The following is a 22,110-nucleotide window of genomic DNA, read 5'->3' as shown; positions in this document are numbered from 1 at the left end:
TCAAGTTAACTATGTTTTTGGGAACCTCTTGGAGACTAGACGTTGATCCTACAAAGGTTCTAACGACAAACTTAGCTTTAAGATGATTTTGAGAAACCGGGCCCAGAAGTTTAGAATTACAGGTCTGTTCTGTGGCCCCTCATCAGCATCCGTCTGGCATCTGGTCAGTCTGTGGACAAAGATGAGCTGCTGCTGTGACCATTATTTTGGAGTTAGTTGGGGGTTTTACATGCAAAGGAACAATGGATACTTCTGCGGTGTAGTATGCTGTAGAATAAATGCAGCAACAACAATGTATGTTTTCATTAAGGGTGGGGAGGTGGGCTCCATGGTTGAACTGTATATACTGTAATCACATGAGCTATGCAGAGGTGAGTGCCAGAGAGGTCTATGGGGTTAGGTACCTACACCCAGGGCAACTGAGTTCCAGTGTTGTCAGTATGAGAGTGGGACAGTGCCAGTCAAGAAGACAGATGACAAATTAATTTAGGCAATGGTTCTTCTATCAATTTGCGTTTGTGTCAAATGATTGCTAAATCACTCAGTGAATCAACCTACAATGTAAAAGCTGGTGGTAATATCAAACAGGAATACCTTGGTCAGTTGATCACTTTTCTGGCCGGCTCAAACAACTGAACCTTGTATGTAGCTTAAGCGTCCCTTGTAACCTAGAGGCTTCTAGATCTTGTAAGTGTGCCACCTGGACATTGATCTGTTTGGATTGCATTCTGCATTTTCATCTCAGGCTTCCCATTGTTACACACCGCAGTCTCACTGGAACCAAAGCGCAGCCGTGCACTCAAATAACTAATGCTTTGTCCTGTCATTATCACATTAAATAGCACCCAAAATGATATCCCTGGAAAGAGAATTGTCCCATCATGTGTATGTCCCAGGATGTTGGATTGAATATGAGCTGAACCAGTCTCTGGAGATTGATTATCCTGGGTTAGAAGAATGTATGCTTCTTTAATTGGTGTTGGGGGAGAATGGGCCAGCTGTGGTATTCATAAGGGGCTATTGTACTGAACAACACAACTAAGCAGATGACAACATGGCTCACCATGCCATAGCACCCAGCAGAGAACAGGAAATATATGACCGCAGGGCTTAGCATGGGGCCTCTGGATTCCGGAATGGTTCCTTCGCTTGGTGCTGCACATTCCGTTACCTGCCTGGACATGCAAATAAGAATGCGCCAAGTCTTCCATGCCTTGGCCAAAGCATGTTTTTATTGTTAGATACCCAGTGGTGTGTGTTCATGGATGTCAAGGGAAGCCAGGCTTCCCCCCCCAAAAATTACAAAAAAAATTATACATTCAATTGTATCTTTCGTCTCTTTGTTTACATACATTCAGCCTTTTGCAAATTGAAGGAACTGTATTCACATTCTAGTTTTTGTCTAGTGACTGATAGCCTAGCCAGCTAACTACCAATCTACAAATTGTTAGCTGATTGAGTGACTATCTAAACTTGTAGTAATCATGGCCGAATGCTGACTGGGCTCGTAGTGCACATGCCCAGGGCCCTGACCCCCAGGGGGTCGCCATTGATTTTTTTTAGTTATTCTCACTTGGATGTCATTAACTTGGCATACCCCGTAGTAAAACCTTTTTAAAATGGCTGGAAATTAGCTTTTAAACTGCCACATTTTCTCTCTGCCCAGTGGCAAAATGTGTAGAATCGCAGGAAATTTACTTAAAAATGTGTATTTTATTTTTCTCTCCGACATCAAGAAAGGGGGTCATTCAAATGTTTTGCTGCAAATCTTGGTTACGGCAAGAGTGGGCACTATCTTCAAATGGGGGGGACTGGATATAAACTCAGCAAAAAAAGAAATGTCCCTTTTTCAGGACCCTGTCTTTCAAAGATAATTTGTAAAAATCCAAGTAACTTCACAGATCTTCATTGTAAAGGGTTTAAACAATGTTTCCCATGCTTGTTCAATGAACCATAAACAGTTAATGAACATGCACCTGTGGAACGGTCGTTAAGACACTAACAGCTTACAGACAGTAGGCAATTAAGGTCACAGTTATGAAAACAGGACACTGAAGAGGCCTTTCTACTGACTTTGAAAAACACCAAAAGAAAGATGCACAGAGTTCCTGCTCATATGCGTGAACATGCCTTTGGCATGCTGCAAGGAGGCTTGAGGACTGCAAATGTGGCCAGGGCAATGAATTGCAATGTCCGTACTGTGCGACGCCTAAGACAGCGCTACAAGAAGACAGGACGGACAGCTGATCGCCCTCGCAGTGGCAGACCACGTGTAACAACAACTGCACAGGATCGGTACATCCGAACATCACACCTGCGGGACAGGTACAGGATGGCAACAACAACTGCCCGAGTTACACCAGGAATGCACAATCCCTCCATCAGTGCTCAGACTGTCCGCAATAGGCTGAGAGAGGCTGGACTGAGGGCTTGTAGGCCTGTTGTCTGGTGAGGACCTGCCTTACATCACTGGCAACAATGTTGCCTATGGGCACAAACCCACCTTTTTTTCTCACCAGGGGTGATGGTCGGATTCGCGTTTATCGTCGAAGGAATGAGCGTTACACCGAGGCCTGTACTCTGGAGCGGAATCAATTTGGAGGTGGAGGGTCCGTCATGGTCTGTGGCGGTGTGTCACAGCATCATCGGACTGAGCTTGTTGTCATTGCAGGCAATCTCAGCGCTGTGCGTTACAGGGAAGACATCCTCCCTTTTTGGTACCCTTCCTGCAGGATCATCCTGACATGACCCTCCAGCATGACAATGCCACCAGCCATACAGCTCATTCGGTGTGTGATTTCCTTCAGGAGCCTTATGGCTTTGGGGTGAAAACTGTTGAGAAGCCTTTTTGTCCTAGACTTGGCTCTCCGGTACCGCTTGCCATGCGGTAGTAGAGAGAACAGTCTGTCTGGAGTCTTTGACCATTTTTAGGACCTTCCTCTGACACCGCCTGGTGTAAGAGGTCCTGGATGGCAGGCAATCATCTCCTTAGTCTTGGTTACGTTGAGGGATAGGTTGTTATTCTGGCACCACCCAGCCAGGTCTCTGACCTCCCTATAGGCTGTCTCGTTGTCGGTGATCAGGCCTACCACTGTTGTTGTCTGCAAACTTAATGATGGTGTTGGAGTTGTGCCTGGCCATGCAGCTGTGGGTGAACAGGGATACAGGAGGGGAATGAGCACGCACCACTGGGGGAGCTCTAGAGTTGAGGATCAGCGTGGCAGATCTGTTGCTACCTACCCTCACCATCTGGGGGCGGCCCGTCAGGAAGCGCAATGTTTGAAGCACAGTGAAGAGCTGCTGGCAAATGACTTAATTATAAAATAACACACAGAAATACGAGCCTTAGGTCATTAATATGGTCGAATCTGGAAACTATCATCTCGGAAACAAGACGTTTATTCTTTCAGTGAAATACTGAACCGTTCCGTATTTTATCTAACGGGTGGCATCCCTAAGTCTAAATATTGCTGTTACATTGCAGCCTTCAATGTTATGTCATATCTATGTACAATTCTAGCAAATTAGGCGGCCCAAACTGTTGCATATACACTGACTCTGCATGCAATGAATGCAAGAGAAGTGACACAATTTCACTTGGTTAATATTGCCTGCTAGCCTGGATTTAAAAATATATACTTCTGTGTATTGATTTTAAGAAAGGCATTGATGTTTATGGTTAGGTACACATTGGAGCAACGATGCGCACCGCATGTTTTCGAGATGATAGTTCACAGATTCGACCATATTTGAATGAACTAAGGCTCGTATTTCTGTGTGTTATGTTATAACTAAGTCTATGATTTGATAGAGCAGTCTGACTGAGCGATGGTAGGCACCAGCAGGCTCGTAAGCATTCATTCAAACAGCACTTTAGAGCGTTTGCCAGCAGCTGTTTATGACTTCAAGCCTATCAACTCCCAAGATTAGGCTCATGTAACCGATGTGAAATATCTAGCTAGTTAGCGGGGTGCGTGCTAATAGCGTTTCAAACGCCACTCGCTCTGAGACTTGGAGTGGTTGTTCCCCTTGCTCTGCATGGGTAACGCTGCTTCGAGGGTGGCTGTTGTCGTTGTGATCCTGGTTCGTGCCCAGGTAGGAGCGAGCAGAGGGACGGAAGCTATACTGTTACACTGGCAATACTAAAGTGCCTATAAGAACATCCAATAGTCAAAGGTTAAAGAAATACAAATGTTATAGAGAGAGAGTCCTATAATAACTAAAAACCTAAAACTTCTTACCTGGGAATATTGAAGTTAAAAGGAACCACCAGCTTTGATATGTTCTCATGTTCTGAGCAAGGAACTTAAACATTAGCTTTCTTACATAGCACATATTGCACTTTTACTTTCTTTTCCAACACTTTGTTTTTGCATTATTTAAACCAAATTGAACATGTTTCATTATTTATTTGAGGCTAAATTGATTTTATTGATGTACTATATTATGTTAATAAGTTAATTCAGTATTGTTGTAATTGTCATTATTACAAATACATGTAAAAAAACCTGGCCGATTTTAATCGGTATCGGCTTTAGTTGGTCCTCCAATAATCGGTATCGGCATTGAACAATCTAAATCGGTCGACCTCTGTTCTTCCATACATGCGTGTGATGCTTCTATGCAGATGTTGATCTGTAGCCTAATATAAGTCCCACATGGAAGGAAAACAGATTGTCATCTGTAGCACCATAACAACATAATGGTAATGCTAGTATTTGAAAGCTAAATCTCTTGATTAACTGGGTAAATTAAGATGGCATAGGCCTACTCACAATACAAGTGAATGCTTATTCAATAGGAATGTGCATAGCATTGATGTATTAAGTTTATTTTGGCTGATCAATGGAGTCAATGGTGCTACAGAGGACAATCTGTTTGCCTTTCCATGTGAGACTTTATATGGCACCTGAGGGCTGCCGTTTTACGGGCTCCTAACCTATTGTGTGTGTGTTTTTTTTTTTTTGTGCATTATTTGTAACTTATTTTGTACATAATGTTTCTGCCAGTGTCTCTTATGACCGAAAAGAGCTTCTGGATATCAGGACAGCCATTACTCACCTCGTACTGGATGAAGATTTTTCTGTAACGGGTCGGACGCAAAGGATTTACTTTAGACACCCGAAAAGGCCCAAATCTCCGTCATTCGCATGAAGAAGAGACGGATGTCGGGGTGCCTTGTAAGGATCCGACGGCGAGTGGGTAATCTGCTTCTACCGTCAGTCCTATTAGCCAACGTGCAATCATTGGATAACAAAACTGATGAGCTCCGCTGAAGACTATCCTACCAATGGGACGTTCAAAACTAATATCTTATGTTTCACTGAGTTGTGGCTGAACGACAACATGGATAACATACAGCTAGCTGGGTTTTCCGTGCATCGGCAAGATAGAACAGCTGGCTCCAATTAGACAAGGGGTGGCGGTCTGTGTCTATTTCTCAATAACAGCTGGTGCAAGAAATCTAATATTAAGTCTCGAGGTTTTGCTTGCCTGAGGTAGAGTATCTCATGATAAGCTGTCGACCACACTATTTACCAAGAGAGTTTTCAGATTTTCCGTAGCTGTCTATTTACCACCACAAACCAATGCTGGTACTAAGACCGCACTCAACAAGCTGTGTAAGGCCATAAGCAAAGAAAATGCTCATCCAGAGATTGCGCTCCTAGTGGCCGGGGACATTAATGCTGGGAATCTTAAATCTGTTTTTACCTAATTTCTACCAGCATGTCACATGTGCAACCAGAGGGAAAACAACTCTATACCACCTTTACTCCACACACAGAGACGTTCAAAGCTCTCCCTCGTCCTCATTTTGGCAAAATCTAACTATAACTCTATCCTGCTGATTTTCTGCTTACAAGCAAAAACTACAACAGGAAGTACCAGTACCTCGCTCAATACGGAAGTGGTCAGATGACGCAGATGCTCAGCTACAGGATTGTTTTGCTAGCAGAGACTTGAATATGTTCTGGGATTCTTCCAATGGCATTGCGAAGTACACCACAACAGTCACTGGCTTCATCAATAATTGCATCGACAACGGCGTCCCCACAGTGACCATACGTGCATACCCCAACCAGAAGCCATGGATTACTACAGGCAACATCCTCACTGAGCTAAGGGTTAGAGCTGCCGCTTTCAAGGAGAGGGACTCTAACCCAGAAGCTTATTGGAAATCCCGCTATACCCTCAGATGAACCATTAAACAGGCAAAGCGTCAATATAGGACTGATTGAATCCTACTACACCGGCTCCAACGCTCGTCAAATGTGGAAGGGCTTGCAAACTATTACGGACTACAAAGGGAAGCACAGCCGCGAGCTGCCCAGTGACACAAGCCTTCCAGTCGAGCTAAATTACTTCTATGAGCACTTCGAGGCAAGCAACACTGAAGCATGCACCAGCTGTTCCAGACAACTGTGTGATCACACTCTCCGTAGCCGACGTGAGTAAGACCTTTTAAACAGGTCAACATTCACAAGGCCGCAGGGCCAGATGAATTACAAGGACCTGTACTCCGAGCATGCACTGAGCAATTGGCAAGTGTCTTCACTGACATTTTCAACCTGTCCCTGACCAAGTCTGTAAAACCAACATGTTTCAAGCAGACCACCATAGTCCCTGTGCTCAAGAACACTAAGGTAACCTGCCTAAATAACTACCACCCCGTAGCACTAATGTCTGTAGCCATGAAGTGCTTTGCAAGGCTGGTCATGGCTCACATCAACACCATTATCCCAGAAACCCTAGACTCACTCCAATTTGCATACCGCCTCAACAGATCCACAGATGATGCAACCGCTGTTGCACTCTACACTGCCCTTTCCCACCTGGACAAAAGGAACACCTACCTGAGAATGCTATTCATTGACTACAGCTCAGCATTCAATGCCATATTGCCCTCTAAAGCTCATCACTCAGCTAAGGACCTGTTGTATTTGGCTCATGTGACGAATAACAATTGGTTTGATATTAGCCTACTGAGCAACAACATTTGCATAGGAGCATGCCATACCTGTATAGAAGGACATCATTTAGGCACTGCTGTTAGTTTGAGAATATAAAATAACATACCGTTGAATTTGGAAGTTTTCATACAACATTTAAACTCAGTTTTTTAAAGTTTATTTATATATATATATATATATATATATATATATATATTATTTATTTAAAAATAAATGTTTACCCCGATTTCGTGGTATCCAATTGTTTTAGTAGCTACTATCTTGTCTCATCGCTACAACTCCCGTACGGGACGGAGAGAGAGAGAGACGAAGGTTGAAAGTCATGCGTCCTCCGATACACAACCCAACCAAGCCGCACTGCTTCTTAACACAGCGCGCATCCAACCCGGAAGCCAGCCGCACCAATGTGTCGGAGGGAACACCGTGCACCTGGCAACCTTGGTTAGCGCGCACTGCGCCCGGCCCACCACAGGAGTCGCTGGTGCGCGATGAGACAAGGACATCCCTACCGGCCAACCCCTCCCTAACCCGGGCGACGCGGCCGGTTATGACAGAGCCTGGGCGCAAACCCAGAGTCTCTGATGGCACAGCTGGCGCTGCAGTACAGCGCACTTAACCACTGCGCCACCCGGGAGGCCCTAAAACTCAGTTTTTCACAATTCCTGACATTTAATCCTCGTAAAAATTCCTTGTCTTAGGTCAGTTACGATTCCTACTTTATTTTAAGAATGTGACATGTCAGAATAATAGAAGAGTGATTTTATTTCAGCTTTTATTTCTTTCATCACATTCCCAGTGGGTCAGAAGTTTACATACACTCAATTAGTATTTGGTTGCATTGCCTTTAAATTGTTTAACTTGGGTCAAACGTGTCAGGTAGCCTTCCACAAGCTTCCCACAATAAGTTGGGTGAATTTTTGTCCCATTCCTCCTGACAGAGCTGGTGTAACTGAGTCAGGTTTGTCAGCCTCCTTGCTTGCACACACTTTTTCTATAGGATTGAGGTCAGGGCTTTGTGATGGCCACTCCAATACCTTGACTTTTGTCCTTTTTGCCACAACTTTGGAAGTATGCTTGGAGTCATTGTCCATCTGGAAGACCCATTTGTGACCAAGCTTTAACTGATGTCCTGACATGTTGCTTCAATATATCCACATAATTGTCCTCCCTCATGATGCCATCTATTTTGTTTAGTGCACCAGTCCCTCCTGCATCAAAGCACCCCCGCAACATGATGCTGCCACCGCCATGCTTCACGGTTGGGATGGCGTTCTTCGGCTTGCAAGCCTCCCCTATTTCCTCCAAACATAACGATGGTCATTATGGCCAAACAGTTCTATTTTTGTTTCACCAGACCAGAGGACATTTCTCCAAAAAGTACGATCTTTGTCCCCATGTGCAGTTGCGACCCGTAGTCTGGCTTTTAATATGGCACCTTTGGAGCAGTGGCTTCTTCCTTGCTGAGCGGCTTTTCAGGTTATGTTATAGGACTTGTTTTACTGTGGATATAGATACTTTTGTACCGGTTTCCTCCAGCATCTTCACAAGGTCCTTTGCTGTTGTTCTGGGATTGATTTACACTTTTCGCACCAAAGTACATTAATCTCTAGGAGACAGTTCATCTCTCCTTCCTGAGCGCTATGATGGCTGCGTGGTCCCATGGTGTTTATACTTACGTACAATTGTTTGTACAGATGAACATGGTACCTTCAGGCATGTGGAAATTGCTCCCAATGATGATCCAGACTTGTGGAGGTCGACAATTTTTTTTGTGAGGTCTTGGCTGATTTCTTTTAATTTTCCCATGATGTCAAGCGAAGAGGCACTGAGTTTGAAGGTAGGCCTTGAAATACATCCACAGGTTCACCTCCAATTGACTCTAATGATATCAATTATCTGTCTGTAAACAATTGTTGGAAAAATTACTTGTCAGTAGATGTCCTAACCGACTTGCCAAAACATGTAGTTTAACAAGAAATTTGTGGATTGGTTGAAAAACTAGTTTTAATGACTCCAATCTTAAGTGTTTGTAAACTTCCGACCTCGACTGTATATTCAATGCAAATGGTCCAACGTAAAGTCATTTGTGATCACGGATGCTTATGAAACTACTATATATAGTCTTTTTTTTTCAGCTGTCAGGACGCCTCTCTAACCAACTCAGCTGCCAGGGAAAAAATCATAACGACTCCGTTGGCTAGTTCAGCTACCTGTCAAGAAATTGGCAGGTTGTAACTTGATCCTACTGCTGCGATTGGATCGAGCGAGGTTGTAACTCCACTCCCTTTCAAATCTCTCTCTGTGGCTTATTTGACTTGCTGGCTGCGGTTTATTGCTACTACGATAACTAGCTCAATGGCGTTGACATTTGTTAATGCGAGCGTAGCGAAATGCTTGTGCTTCTAGTTCCGACAATGCCGTAATAACCAACGAGTAATCTAACCTAACAATTCCAAAACTACTACCTTATACACACACAAGTGTAAAGGATTAACAATATGTCCATAAAAATATATGAATGAGTGATGGTACAGAACGGCATAGGCAAGATGCAATAGATGGTATAGAGTACAGTATATACATATGAGATGAGTAATGTAGGGTATGTAAACATATTAAGTAGCACTGTTTAAAGTGGCTAGTGATATATTTTTCCATCAATTTCCATTATTAAAGTGGCTGGAGTTGAGTCAGTGTGTTGGCAGCAGCCACTCAATGTCAGTCTGATGGCCTTGAGATAGAAGCTGTTTTTCAGTCTCTCGGTCCCTGCTTTGATGCACCTGTACTGACCTCGCCTTCTGGATGATAGCGGGGTGACCAGGCAGTGGCTCGGGTGGTTGTTGTCCTTGATATCTTTATGGCTTTCCTGTGACATCGGGTGGCGTAGGTGTCCTGTAGGGCAGGTAGTTTGCCCCTGGTGATGAGTTGTGCAGACCTCACTACCCTCTGGAGAGCCTTACGGTTGTGGGCGGCGTAGTTGCCGTACCAGGTGGTGATGCAGCCCGACAGGATGCTCTCGATTGTGCATCTGTAGAAGTTTGTGAGTGCTTTTGGTGACAAGCCGAATTTCTTCAGCCTCCTGTGGTTGAAGAGGCGCTGCTGCGCCTTCTTCACGTCGCTGTCTGTGTGGGTGGACCAATTCAGTTTGTCTGTGATGTGTACGCCAAGGAACTTAAAACTTACTACCCTCTCCACTACTGTCCTGTCGATATGGATAGGGGGGTGCTCCCTCTGCTGTTTCCTGAAGTCCACAATCATCTCCTTTGTTTTGTTGACGTTGAGTGTGAGGTTATTTTCCTGACACCACACTCCGAGGGCCCTCACCTCCTCCCTGTAGGCCGTCTCGTCGTTGTTGGTAATCAAGCCTACCAGTGTAGTGTCGTCCACAAACTTGATGATTGAGTTGGAGACATGCATGGCCACGCAGTTGTGGGTGAACAGGGACTACAGGAGAGGGCTCAGAACGCACTCTTGTGGGGTCCCAGTGTTGAGGATCAGCGGGGTGGAGATGTTGTTACCTACCCTCACCACCTGGTGGCGGCCCATCAGGAAGTCCAGTACCCAGTTGCACAGGGCGGGGTCGAGACCCAGGGTCTCGAGCTTGATGACGAGCTTGGAGGGTACTATGGTGTTGAATGCCGAGCTGTAGTCGATGAACAGCATTCTCACATAGGTATTCCTCTCCAGATGGGTTAGGGCAGTGTGGTTGCGATTGCGTCGTCTGTGGACCTATTTGGGCAGTAAGCAAATTGGAGTGGGTCTAGGGTGTCAGGGTGGAGGTGATATGGTCCTTGAATAGTCTCTCAAAGCACTTCATGATGACGGAAGTGAGTGCTACAGGGGCGGTAGTCGTTTAGCTCAGTTACCTTAGCTTTCTTGGGATCAGGGACAATGGTGGCCTTCTTGAAGCATGTGGGAACAGCAGACTGGGATAAGGATGGATTGAATATGTCCATAAACACACCAGCTGGTCTGCGCATGCTCTGAGGACGCGGCTGGGGATGGCGGCTGGGCCTGCAGCCTTGCGAGGGTTAACACGTTTAAATGTTTTACTCACGTCGGCTGCAGTGAAGGAGAGTCCGCAGGTTTTGGTTGTGGGCCGTGTTAGTGGCTCTGTATTGTCCTCAAAGCGGGCAAAAAAGTTATTTAGTCTGACTGGGAGTAAGACATCCTGGTCCGCGACGGGGCTGGTTTTCTTTTTGTAATCCGTGATTGAGCCGTTGAATTGCGACTCTACTTTGTCTCTATACTGACGCTTAGCTTGTTTGATTGCCTTCCGGAGGGAATAGCTACACTGTTTGTATTCTGTCATGTTTCCGGTCACCTTGCCCTGGTTAAAAGCAGTGGTTAGCGCTTTCAGTTTCACACGAATGCTGCCATCAATCCACTGTTTCTGGTTTGGGAATGTTTTAATTGTTGCTATGGGTACGACCTCGTCAATGCACTTTCTAATGAACTCGCTCACCGAATCAGCGTATTCGTCAATGTTGTTGGACGCAATGCAGAACATATCCCAAGCCACTTGATCGAAGCAGTCTTGAAGCGTGGAATCAGATTGGTCGGACCAGTGTTGAACAGACCTGAGCGCGGGAGCTTCTTGTTTTAGTTTCTGTCTGTAGGCTGGGAGCAACAAAATGGAGTCGTGGTCAGCTTTTCCGAAAGGAGGGCGGGGGAGGGCCTTATATGCGTTGTGGAATGGACACCGTTGGAGCTGATCAGATCAGCACACCGGTACATAGCTTACCTTACACCAAAGAGTTTTATTAACTCTGTGGTTACACTGCAAGTCAGATGGCTCATTGCTGAAAATTGTGCATTTTCAAAATGATAACCTGCTAATGTTAGGAGCTAACAGCCAATGTAGAAAGCTATCTGATATCTTAGCACCATGTTTATGAAGCCTGCCAGCTAGCATAGTAGCTAATACAGCTAGCTAGCTAACACCACAGATGAACGGGTTGGTTATCAGAATCTTTGCTAACAGGTCACATAGCTATCTGCTTAGCTAGCTTACTTATTGCATGCATGTCAGGCACGTCAACACAAGCCTTAATATTAGTGAATTAAACGAATATTTGCAACAGGAGATTGATTTTTGGTCACTGTAAATTCATCCATTTCTCAATACTGCACCTTTCTGTTGGAGAATGAGCTAGCTTAGGATTTTTCCCAGCTAAACATTCCTCGACATTGTGCAGTGCTCGTGGCTCAGGCGGTGAGCAGCGGCTGGCATCAGTTTTGTTATGCAGAGGGACTATTTGCGAAGCCGTTAGAGAAGGGCCTATAGACTAGAAAAGGCCAATATCGGCTCGGCCAATTATCGGTCGTTCTCTACTTTAAATGAGAAAAAAAACTCAATGATGGAGCCTAAAAAAAGGTAATAAGAATGGTGTATTACCACTTTGCAAACATTTGTTCATTGCACTTGTGTGAGCGTGCCTTCATATTAGGGTTGAATGGCAATTTACCGCCCAAAACTTCTCCCTTTTCCCGCGATAAATGACTAAGAAACCGGTAAATTAGAATACATTATTTATATGAACAGCATGGCTTGAAAGGGAACTGTTAGCATATATTTATATCTCGCTCTCTCGCATGAAATGACTAGGAAATATAGTCAAGATGTTGACAAGGTTGTAAATAATGTCCTTCAAACTTTGCTTTTGTCAAAGAATCCTCCATTTGCAGCAATTACAGCCTTGCAGAACTTTGGCATTCTAGTTATCAATTTGTTGAGGTAATCTGAAGAGATTTCACCCCATGCTTCCTGAAGCACATCCCACAAATTGAATTCGCTTGATGGGCACTTCTTACGTACCATACGGTCAAGCTGCTCCCACAACAGTTCAATAGGGTTGAGATCCGGTGACTGTGTTGGCCACTCCGTTATAGACAGAATACCAGCTGACTGCTTCTTCCCTAAATAGTTATTGCATAATTTGGAGTTGTGCTCTGGGTCATTGTCCTGTTGTAGGAGGAAATTGGCTCCAATTAAGCGCCATTAACAGGGTATGACATGGTGTTGCAAACTGGAATGATAGCCTTCCTTCTTCAAGATCCCTTTTACCCTGTACAAGTATTCCACTTTACCACCACCAAAGCACCCCCAGACCATCACATTCCCTCCACCATGCTTGACAGATGGCATAAAGCACTCCTTCAGCATCTTTTTCTTCGTGATCCGAACACCTCAAACTTAATTTGTCTGTCCATAACACTTTTTTCCCAATCGTCCCCTGTCCAATGTCTGTTCTTTTTCCCATCTTAATTTTTTATATTTATTGGCCAGTCTGAGAGATGGCTTTTTCTTTGAAACTGCCTAGAAGGCCCGCATCCCGGAGCCGCCTCTTCAATGTTTGACTTTGAGACTGGGGTTTTGCGGGTACTATTTAATGAAGCTGCTAGTTGAGGACTTGAGGCATCTGTTTCTCAAGCTAGACACTAATGTACTTGTCCTCTTGCACAGTTGTGCACCGGGGCCTCCCACTCTTTCTATTCTGGTTAGAGCCAGTTTGCACTTCTGTGAAGGGAGTAGTGTACAGCGTTCGAGATCTTGAGTTTCTTGGCAATTTCTCGCCTGGAATAGCCTTCATTTCTCAGAACAAGAATAGACTGAAAAGTTTCAGAAGAAAGATCTTTCTTTCAGGCCATTTTGAGCCTGTAATCGAACCCACAAATGCAGATGCTCCAGATACTCAACTAGTCTAAAGGCCAGTTTTATTGCTTCTTTAATCAGACAACAGTTTTCAGCTGTCCTAACATATTTGCAAAAGGGTTTTCTAATGATCGATTAGCCTTTTAAACTTGGATTAGCTAACACAACGTGACATTGGAACTCAGGAGTGATGGTTGCTGATAATGGGCCTCTGTACGCCTACGTAGATATTCCATGAAAAATCTGCCATTTCCAGCTACAATAGTCATTTACAATATTAACCATGTCTACACTTTTTCTGATTGATTTCATGTTATTTTAATGGACAAACAATTTTATTTGATTTCAAAAACAAGACCAACCTTTTTGAACAGTAGTACTTCCTAGCATACCTCTTTCAGGTAATACATTCAATGCAGTTTTAGTGTTATATTTAGCTAATTAATGATTGGTTATGCATAATAAGCTTCTAACTTAAAGCCTTTTTCTCTTGCACAATACGCACTCGCCTTTGCTCTGCTGGCCTCTCCTTACAAACCGCTCCTTAGCTCTTGGAGAAAAGGAAAAGCTAGAATAGCTTGCTGGACATTTTTTTAATTTAAATTTTGCATTACTTATAGACTATTCGAAGAGAGACTCAAGCTTTTGTTTGCCTGAATGTTAAATACAGCGGCCAATAAAACTCACATGCAGTTTGAAAGAGCAAACGTGCGGTGGTGGTAGGCTATAGCGGTTATTTATTCAGACCCGTAACCATTCAATCTTCGTGAAGAGAAGTGAAAGCCTTCTGGATATAATTCTAGTCCTATATTATTCAACGATGTCATGAGAATGATTAAGACGAGGACAACTAAACTTATTTAAAGTAACTGTTGAAAGGTAGGAATGAATGAAGCAACTATAGCGCGAGCAAGAGGTACGCTAATAACATTGGGGGAAATATTATGAAAGGTGTGTGTCTATGCATCAGCCTACTAATTACACACACAGGCCCCATTTTATATTTCAAAATTCAAATTCGTTAGCCTATACTTGTACCATTGTGGCTTGAATTTTTGATCAAAGGTCTAATCAAATCCAGACAGGCCTATTTATATGCTTTTGAATGACACTTCCAGTTTTTGCCTGAAATACAGGGTTATCTAGGAGAAAAATGATTTATTATTGGCATGGAACATTTGTAAAATACTGGGAAAATATGAAACCCTACTTCATATTAGTGAGTATTGTGCTAGACTGCTAGTAGTGTTTCTGTTTTGTAATGCTCAGAGGACATTGTGTCATTCAGGCAGATGTGTCATTCTCATGGTTATCTTGTTCTGTCAAGGCCAGAGCTCAACCCCTGAACCCTGTGCTCCCATGCTCCTCACTGCTCCACAGTCAGACAGGAAGAAGTTCTGTCCCTCAGGAAGGATAGGCCGCTTTACACACTCATCCTGCTCCAGCCACAGAGTTGCCTGCCCAGTGTCCACCTCTCTGCCACAGGAAGTGTTTGTCTGGATGTGTTTTTGAAATGCTTCAGGGAGAGAAAAATATTTTAGAGGGCATCTACTTTGGGTTAGTAGTCTATGCAGTGAATTGCAGTTAAAAGGGTTTAAGTGTTCACTTTATCTATCATTCTCACTCCGAGGGGAAGCAATTAAAATTAATTCTGCAGCCATTATACATGCAGAGTGTTGGTCTACTGCACATGGGAGCTAGGGCTGGGCGATATGGCGCAAATATCATATCACGGTATTTTAAAACATTTTGACGGTATTTGTTGGTATTTTATGCACGATATCGGCCAGCAAACTAGACCTTATTTTTGAACAACATTTTGCAATTTGGATTTGACTTGCGATTTAGAGCTAAACACTTGGGTGAACTGTTGGAATCATGTAAATATAATGATTATTCTAATTCTATAGTTAGAATATAGTTTTGGGCACTTTGAATAAGGTGTTATTTGACATGACTATGCTTGAAAATGGTAATAGTTTTTGTTGTGACAGGGTAGGAACCAGTGTTTTTTAGGGGACCCTATAATCTTTGCCTACATTGAATGTCTTCGCTACTTCATGTAGCTAATATATTCATGCTTCACGTTTTCCTCTTTGATTTAGAAGATACTGTTGCACAAACTACCTAATGATTTAGGTCTACACCATCACTGGTATTAGTAATCAAAATAAGGTTATAGAATGTAACGTAAAAACCAGTATATTGTATACCAATATATTGTAAAATACAGCATACTGCCCAGCCCTAATGGGAGCTGTTGGATAGATGCTGTTTTTCTTGTGGTTCTCAGCCTACTTACAACACATTAGAATGGAGCTGAGTGGAAGGAGGTGCTGATGTCATCCCATTACTTAACATTCCAAATCAGATCCTGTTCCACTTTTGTGTCTCACGTCACGTGGGATCTTACTCCTGCTGACAAACTGGCTCCTCCTCAGCCCACAGGCTGTCATTAGCCTGCTCCTTCGCTGGCTCTGTCAGGAAATGTGTGGAAGGACAGATGGTCCTCATCTGCACACTTCGTTTCACTGGAGGAAAATCAAACAAAAACTAGGCTGCACAATACGCAGCGTCTTTCCTCTCCATGTAGGACTAGTTCACTAGTGGCAGCCTGGCCTTCAATAGCCTCCTCGTCTTCCTCAGTCAACCTGCGATCAACAGATTGAGACAGGACAGTACTGCAGATCTCAGACAGAGGGCGTATAAGTCAGTTCTACATGTAATTCTATCGTCTCAGCTACCTCGGGTTACAGGTTAAATGACTCATGTTTGAGTGGGTGCAATAACAATCTTACTGCAGAGTTATTGTGATGTAAATGGTTAATAAGTATATTTTTCTTGGAAGTCTGTGTTCTTGTTCTTTTGACTAAGTCATTCCCTGACTTAATTGATATTGTAATAAGTAGTTTAGAGTTGGGCAAAAAGCATCTCATGAAGGAAGCCAGTATACATACTACATGACCAAAAGTATGTGGACACCTGCTCATCAAACATCTAATTTCAAAAGCATGGGCATTAATATGGAGTTGGTCCCCCCTTTGCTGCTATAACAGCCTCCACTCTTCTGGGAAGGCTTTCCTCTAGATGTTGGAACATTGCTGCGGGGACTTGCTTCCATTCAGTCACACGCATTAGAGGTCGGGCACTGATGTTGGGCGATTAGGCCTGGCTCGCAGTTGGCGTTACAATTCATCCCAAAGGTGTTCGATGGGGTTGAGGTCAGGGCTCTGTGCAGGCCAGTCATGTTCTTCCATACTGATCTCGACAAACCATTTCTGTATGGACCTCGCTTTGTGCATGGGGGCAGTTGGAAGCACAGAATAGTCTAGAATGTAATTTTATGCTGTTGTGTTAAGGGGTCCAAATCAAATGTATTTATATAGCCCTTCGTACATCAGCTGATATCTCAAAGTGCTGTACAGAAACCCAGCCTAACACCCCAAACAGCAAGCAATGCAGGTGTAGAAGCACGGTGGCTAGGAAAAACTCCCTAGAAAGGAAGTATGAAAAAAAAAAAAACTGGAATGAGTAGGTGTGTCCAAACCTTAGACTTGTGCTAGCTAGCTAATATTTGGACACACCTACTCATTCCAGGGTTTTTCTTTTTTTACTATTTTCTACATTGTAGAACAATAGTGAAGATGTCAACTATGACATTGCACACATGGAATCATGCAGTAAACAAAAAGTGTTAAACAAAAATGTGTGTTATATTTGAGGTTCTTCAAAGTAGCCACCCTTTGCCTTCTTGACAGCTTTGCACACTCTTGGCATTCTCTCAGCCAGCTTCATGAGGTAGTCACCTGGAATGCATCTCAATTAACAGGTGTGCCTTGTTAAACATTAATTTGTGGAATTTCTTTCCTTCTTAATGCGTTTGAGCCAATCAGTTGTGTTGTGACAAGGTAAGGGTGGTATACAGAACAAAGCCCTATTTGGTGAAAGACCAAGTACATAATTATGGCAAGAACAGCTCAGATATATATTTCCCCTGTAGATGTTGGGTGTCACTGAAATCATTCTATGCACATTCTATGACCATTTTGGAAGCAGCTTTTATAACTCATGTAGCACGACAGCATATCCAGTATGTTCTACAACAACATGTAGATGACAAGGTTTGGAGTTTAACACAAGATCAGTAAAACATTGTTGACGAGTGTTATTTGTCCACAGATCTTCCTACTGGCCTGTCCGCCATGTAAAACAGCCATGGTCATCTTTAGGTGAGTACCTCCATTCTACACACTCCCACTGTCATGGAATCTCAACCCCACCTTAACTGTCAGCATTGTTTTATAGACTATAAGTAACACAGTAAACGTTAATCCGAGACACCTAAATTAGTATGATATGTTTGGTATGTTTGGTTACATACGAGTGAAGATGACTTCAGGATGGGTGTGTGTATAACGTGAACGTCTAGCAACCAAAAGGTTGCGTGTTCGAATCTCATCACGGACAATTTTAGCTAATTAGCAACTTTTCAACTACTTTCTATTTTGCAACTACTTAGTACTTTTTAGCTACTTTGCAACTACATAGCATGTGTGGTGGAAATTCTAACCAAAAGGGGAGAGACTGTAGATTGTTGGAACAGCAACTTTATTATAAGATTTGCAAAAAGTTTGCAATTCAACAATCACCCAAATAGTTTGGAGGCCAACGAACAGAGTTGTCTCTCTCCTTTTATAGAAAGTACATCCTCTTATCTGACAGTTAGCAGATGTGCAGAAACAGGGCCGGGGAACAGAGTTGTAGAATGTAATTTAGATAATCTGTGTAGTTCAAGGTAGCTGATATCGCCTCTGTTCCTCCCTGCAATTCCCACATACTGTAGCCAAATTCCTGGCAATTGTAAACACAGGAGGTCACATACTGAGGTGGCACCCAAACGACTCATTAATCTGTACGCTCGGATATTTTACTAAGTCACACAAGACAAGTTTGTGTCAGTAAAACATACTAGCATATAACAAAGGACAATTATTTAAGTAACAGCATAGTATGTAATTAATTCATTAATTTCATGTCAGCTAACTCTTCCCTGAACCCAAAAAACCTAACCCCTAGCCTAGCTAACATACAGGGGGAAGCCAAGACACTGTAACATGAGATTCCTATGATGGCAGCTTTTTTTTCAACATGAGCTTCAATAATGAGAGTCCACTTATGTTTTTAAGTTGCTGTGCAAAATAAAACACTTATTTGCAGCATTACACACCTCGGCTGTGATTATCAAATGTCCTGAGAAGGAACCTCAGCCTGACCGCCACAGATGATGAAACTACGTTTGCATGGCACTGGTTTCAAATGTCGTTACGTTAATGTCTGTTACGTCAGTTAGGTCAGGTTAGTCTTATAGCAGGGGGAGGAAACCCAAGGTGGGGATCACTGCTGGACACCTGAGCCCTGTTCTGGCCTCTACTCTCATTAGGAAAACTGGGGCAGGAGCTCAGCCATGGTGACCTCCACAACCCTCCCTGTTTCAATCAGGGCCCTGCTTTGTCCTTCTGCCAGGCAGTCAGAAGATAATTGAAATGTAGCTGAACGAGTCTGCATAGAAACAAAAGATGATTGTGGACTATAGGAAAAGGAGGGCCAAACATGGCCCCCATTCACATCGATGAGGCTGTAGTGGAGCGTGTTGAGAGTTTCAAGTTCCTTGGCGATCACATCACCAACGAACTATCATGGTCCAAACGCATCAAAGTCGTGAAGAGGGCACGACAATGCCTTTTCCCCCTCAGGAGACTGAAAAGATTTGGCATGGGTCTCCAGATCCTCAAAGTTATACTGCTGCACCATCGAGCATCCTGACAGGTTGCATCACCACCTGGTATGGCAACTGCTAGGCATCTGACTGTAAGGCGCTACAGAGAGTAGTGAGTATTGCCCAGTACATCACTGGGGCCAAGCTTCCTGACATTCAGAACCTATATACTAGGCAGTGTCAAAGGAAGGCCCAAAAAATTGTAAGACTCCGGTCACCCAAGTTATTTTTGTTTTATTGTGTTTGTTTTTTATCTTTTACATTAGTTTATTTAATATTTTCTTAACTCTGCTTTCTTAAAATTGTGTTGTTGGTTAGGGGCTTGTAAGTAAGCATTTCACGGTAAGGTCTAAACCTGTGGTATTCTGCGAATGTGACAAATTGCAGTTGTAAATGAGAACTTGTTCTCAACTGGCCTACCAGGTTAAATAAAGGTGAAGAACAATAAATAAATACAATTAGATTTTTTTATGTAGGCTAGTTACAGTTCCATGAGGAAAGGGAATGTGATGTAACACACAAGCTTCAGGAATATGGCATGTCATAAATGTCGTGCTGAAGATGGTCAGCAATCAAATGCAAGTTCATTGCATTAAACCGCCAGTCCGGTGTTAAACCGGTGTAGCGCATGTTTCTATAGCTTAGCACAGTGACACTGACAAGTGCAGATGGTATCATATGGTATGGCTGCAAGCCATATGAACCAAACTTAAGCAAACTTAGTTTGTGGGTGGAATTTTTCAAACCACCTTTTGGTATTTGTTTCTTTTAGTCCATTGTTGATTTAGTCCCAAAATGTTTTGAAATACAGAAATACAGCCAGTATAATGCATTTAGCATCATATGATGCTGCTTTTTGCATCAGGCCAGCTGGATTTCTGTATTTTGAACGCCATGCTGGATTTCCGTATTTTGAACGCCATGCTGGATTTCCGTATTTTGAACGCCATGCTGGATTTCCGTATTTTGAACGCCATGCTGGATTTCCGTATTTTGAACGCCATGCTGGATTTCCGTATTTTGAACGCCATGCTGGATTTCCGTATTTTGAACGCCATGCTGGATTTCCGTATTTTGAACGTCATGCATCTTAGACTTTTGCTGACATGCAAAACATTTTCTGATGTGTGCTCTCTGTCAACAGGCTTCAGGTCCATATGCTGAACGGTGCTTTACTGGCCCTTGTCTTCCCTGTGGTCAACACTAGACTGGTAAGTAACCATCACCTAGCATCAGTTAAATTCACTGTAATATAGCGTTCTTTGCAGTCACTCACAGTTAGACTTTCACTCCTTCATAGTTTCAAAGATTTCATGATGCATATCACACTGAACAAAAATATAAAACTGCAGGAATGTCCACCAAAGCTGTTGGAAGATAATTGAATGTTCATTTCTCTACCATAAGCTGCCTCCATCGTTTTCAAGTAAAAGTGATAGTCACCCAGTAAAATACTACCTGAGTAAAGGTATTTGGGTTTTAAATATACTTAGGTATCAAAAGTAAATGTAATTGCTAAAATATATTTATGGATCAAAAGATAAAGTAATAATTTCAAGTTCCTTATATTCAGCAAACCAAACGGCACCTTTTAAAAAGAAATTACGGATAGCCAGGGGCCCGCTCCGATGAATGACTACTGGCTGTATGTGAACAAGTGATATGCATTTGGAGCAATCCAAGGCTCTGTATCCAAGGCTCAAACCCAATCGTTCACACTACAACAGAATAGAGGTCGACTGACTATGATTTTTCAACGCAGATACCGATTTATTGGAGGACCAAAAAAACCCGATACCGATTAATCGGCTGCTTTTTAAAAACATTTTTTTATTTGTAATAATGACAATTACAACAATACTGAATGACCACTTATTTTAACTTAATATAATACATAAATAAAATCAATTTAGCCTCAAATAAATAATGAAACATGTTCAATTTGGTTTAAATAATGCAAAAACAGTGTTGGAAAAGAAAGTAAAAGTGCAATGTGTGCCATGTAAGAAAGCTAACATTTCAGTTCCTTGCGCAGAACATGTGAATATATGAAAGCTGGTGGTTCCTTTTAACTTGAGTCTTCAATATTCCCAGGTAAGAAGTTTTAGGTTGTAGTTATTATAGGACTATTTCTCTCGATACCATTTGTATTTCATTAACATTTGACTATTGGATTTTCTTATAGGCACTTTAGAATTGCCAGTGTGACAGTATAGCTTCCTTCCCTCTCCTCGCTCCTACCTGGGCTCGAACCAGGAACACAACGACAACAGCCACCCTCGAAGCAGCGTTACCCATGCAGAGCAAGGGGAACAACCACTCCAAGTCTCAGAGCGAGTGACGTTTGAAACGCTATTAGCACGCACCCCGCTAACTAGCTAGATATTTCACATCGGTTACACCAGCTTGATCTCGGGAGTTGATAGGCTTGAAGTCATAAACAGCTGCTGGCAAACGCTCTAAAGTGCTGTTTGAATGAATGCTTACGAGCCTGCTGGTGCCTACCATCGCTCAGTCAGACTACTCTATCAAATCATAGACTTAGTTATAATATGATAACACAGAAATACAAGCCTTAGGTCATTTAATATGGTCGGAAACCATCTCAAAAACAAGACGTTTATTCTTTCAGTGAAATACGGAACAGTTCCGTATTTTATCTAACGGGTGGCATCCATAAGTCTAAATATTCCTGTTACATTGCACAA

The 22,110-nt window shown here is 42.9% G+C and overlaps 1 protein-coding gene across 1 annotated transcript in view; it reads left to right on the top strand.

Moving 5' to 3' along the window:
• The window catches only part of LOC112228794 (transmembrane protein 164), a 50,414-nt gene that overhangs the window by 9,652 nt on the left and 18,652 nt on the right, over positions 1 to 22,110 (top strand). The window contains exons 2-3 of the mRNA XM_024394437.2: positions 17,806 to 17,855; positions 20,547 to 20,613. Coding sequence (XP_024250205.1) covers positions 17,806 to 17,855; positions 20,547 to 20,613 — 117 coding nt within the window. The remainder of the gene's footprint in view (positions 1 to 17,805; positions 17,856 to 20,546; positions 20,614 to 22,110) is intronic.

This window comes from Oncorhynchus tshawytscha, linkage group LG30, assembly GCF_018296145.1.
Source record: "Oncorhynchus tshawytscha isolate Ot180627B linkage group LG30, Otsh_v2.0, whole genome shotgun sequence".
Classification (NCBI taxonomy): Eukaryota; Metazoa; Chordata; class Actinopteri; order Salmoniformes; family Salmonidae; genus Oncorhynchus; species Oncorhynchus tshawytscha.
The sequence above is the reverse complement of the archived record's forward strand: the minus strand, read 5'-3'. Positions and strand labels throughout refer to the sequence as shown.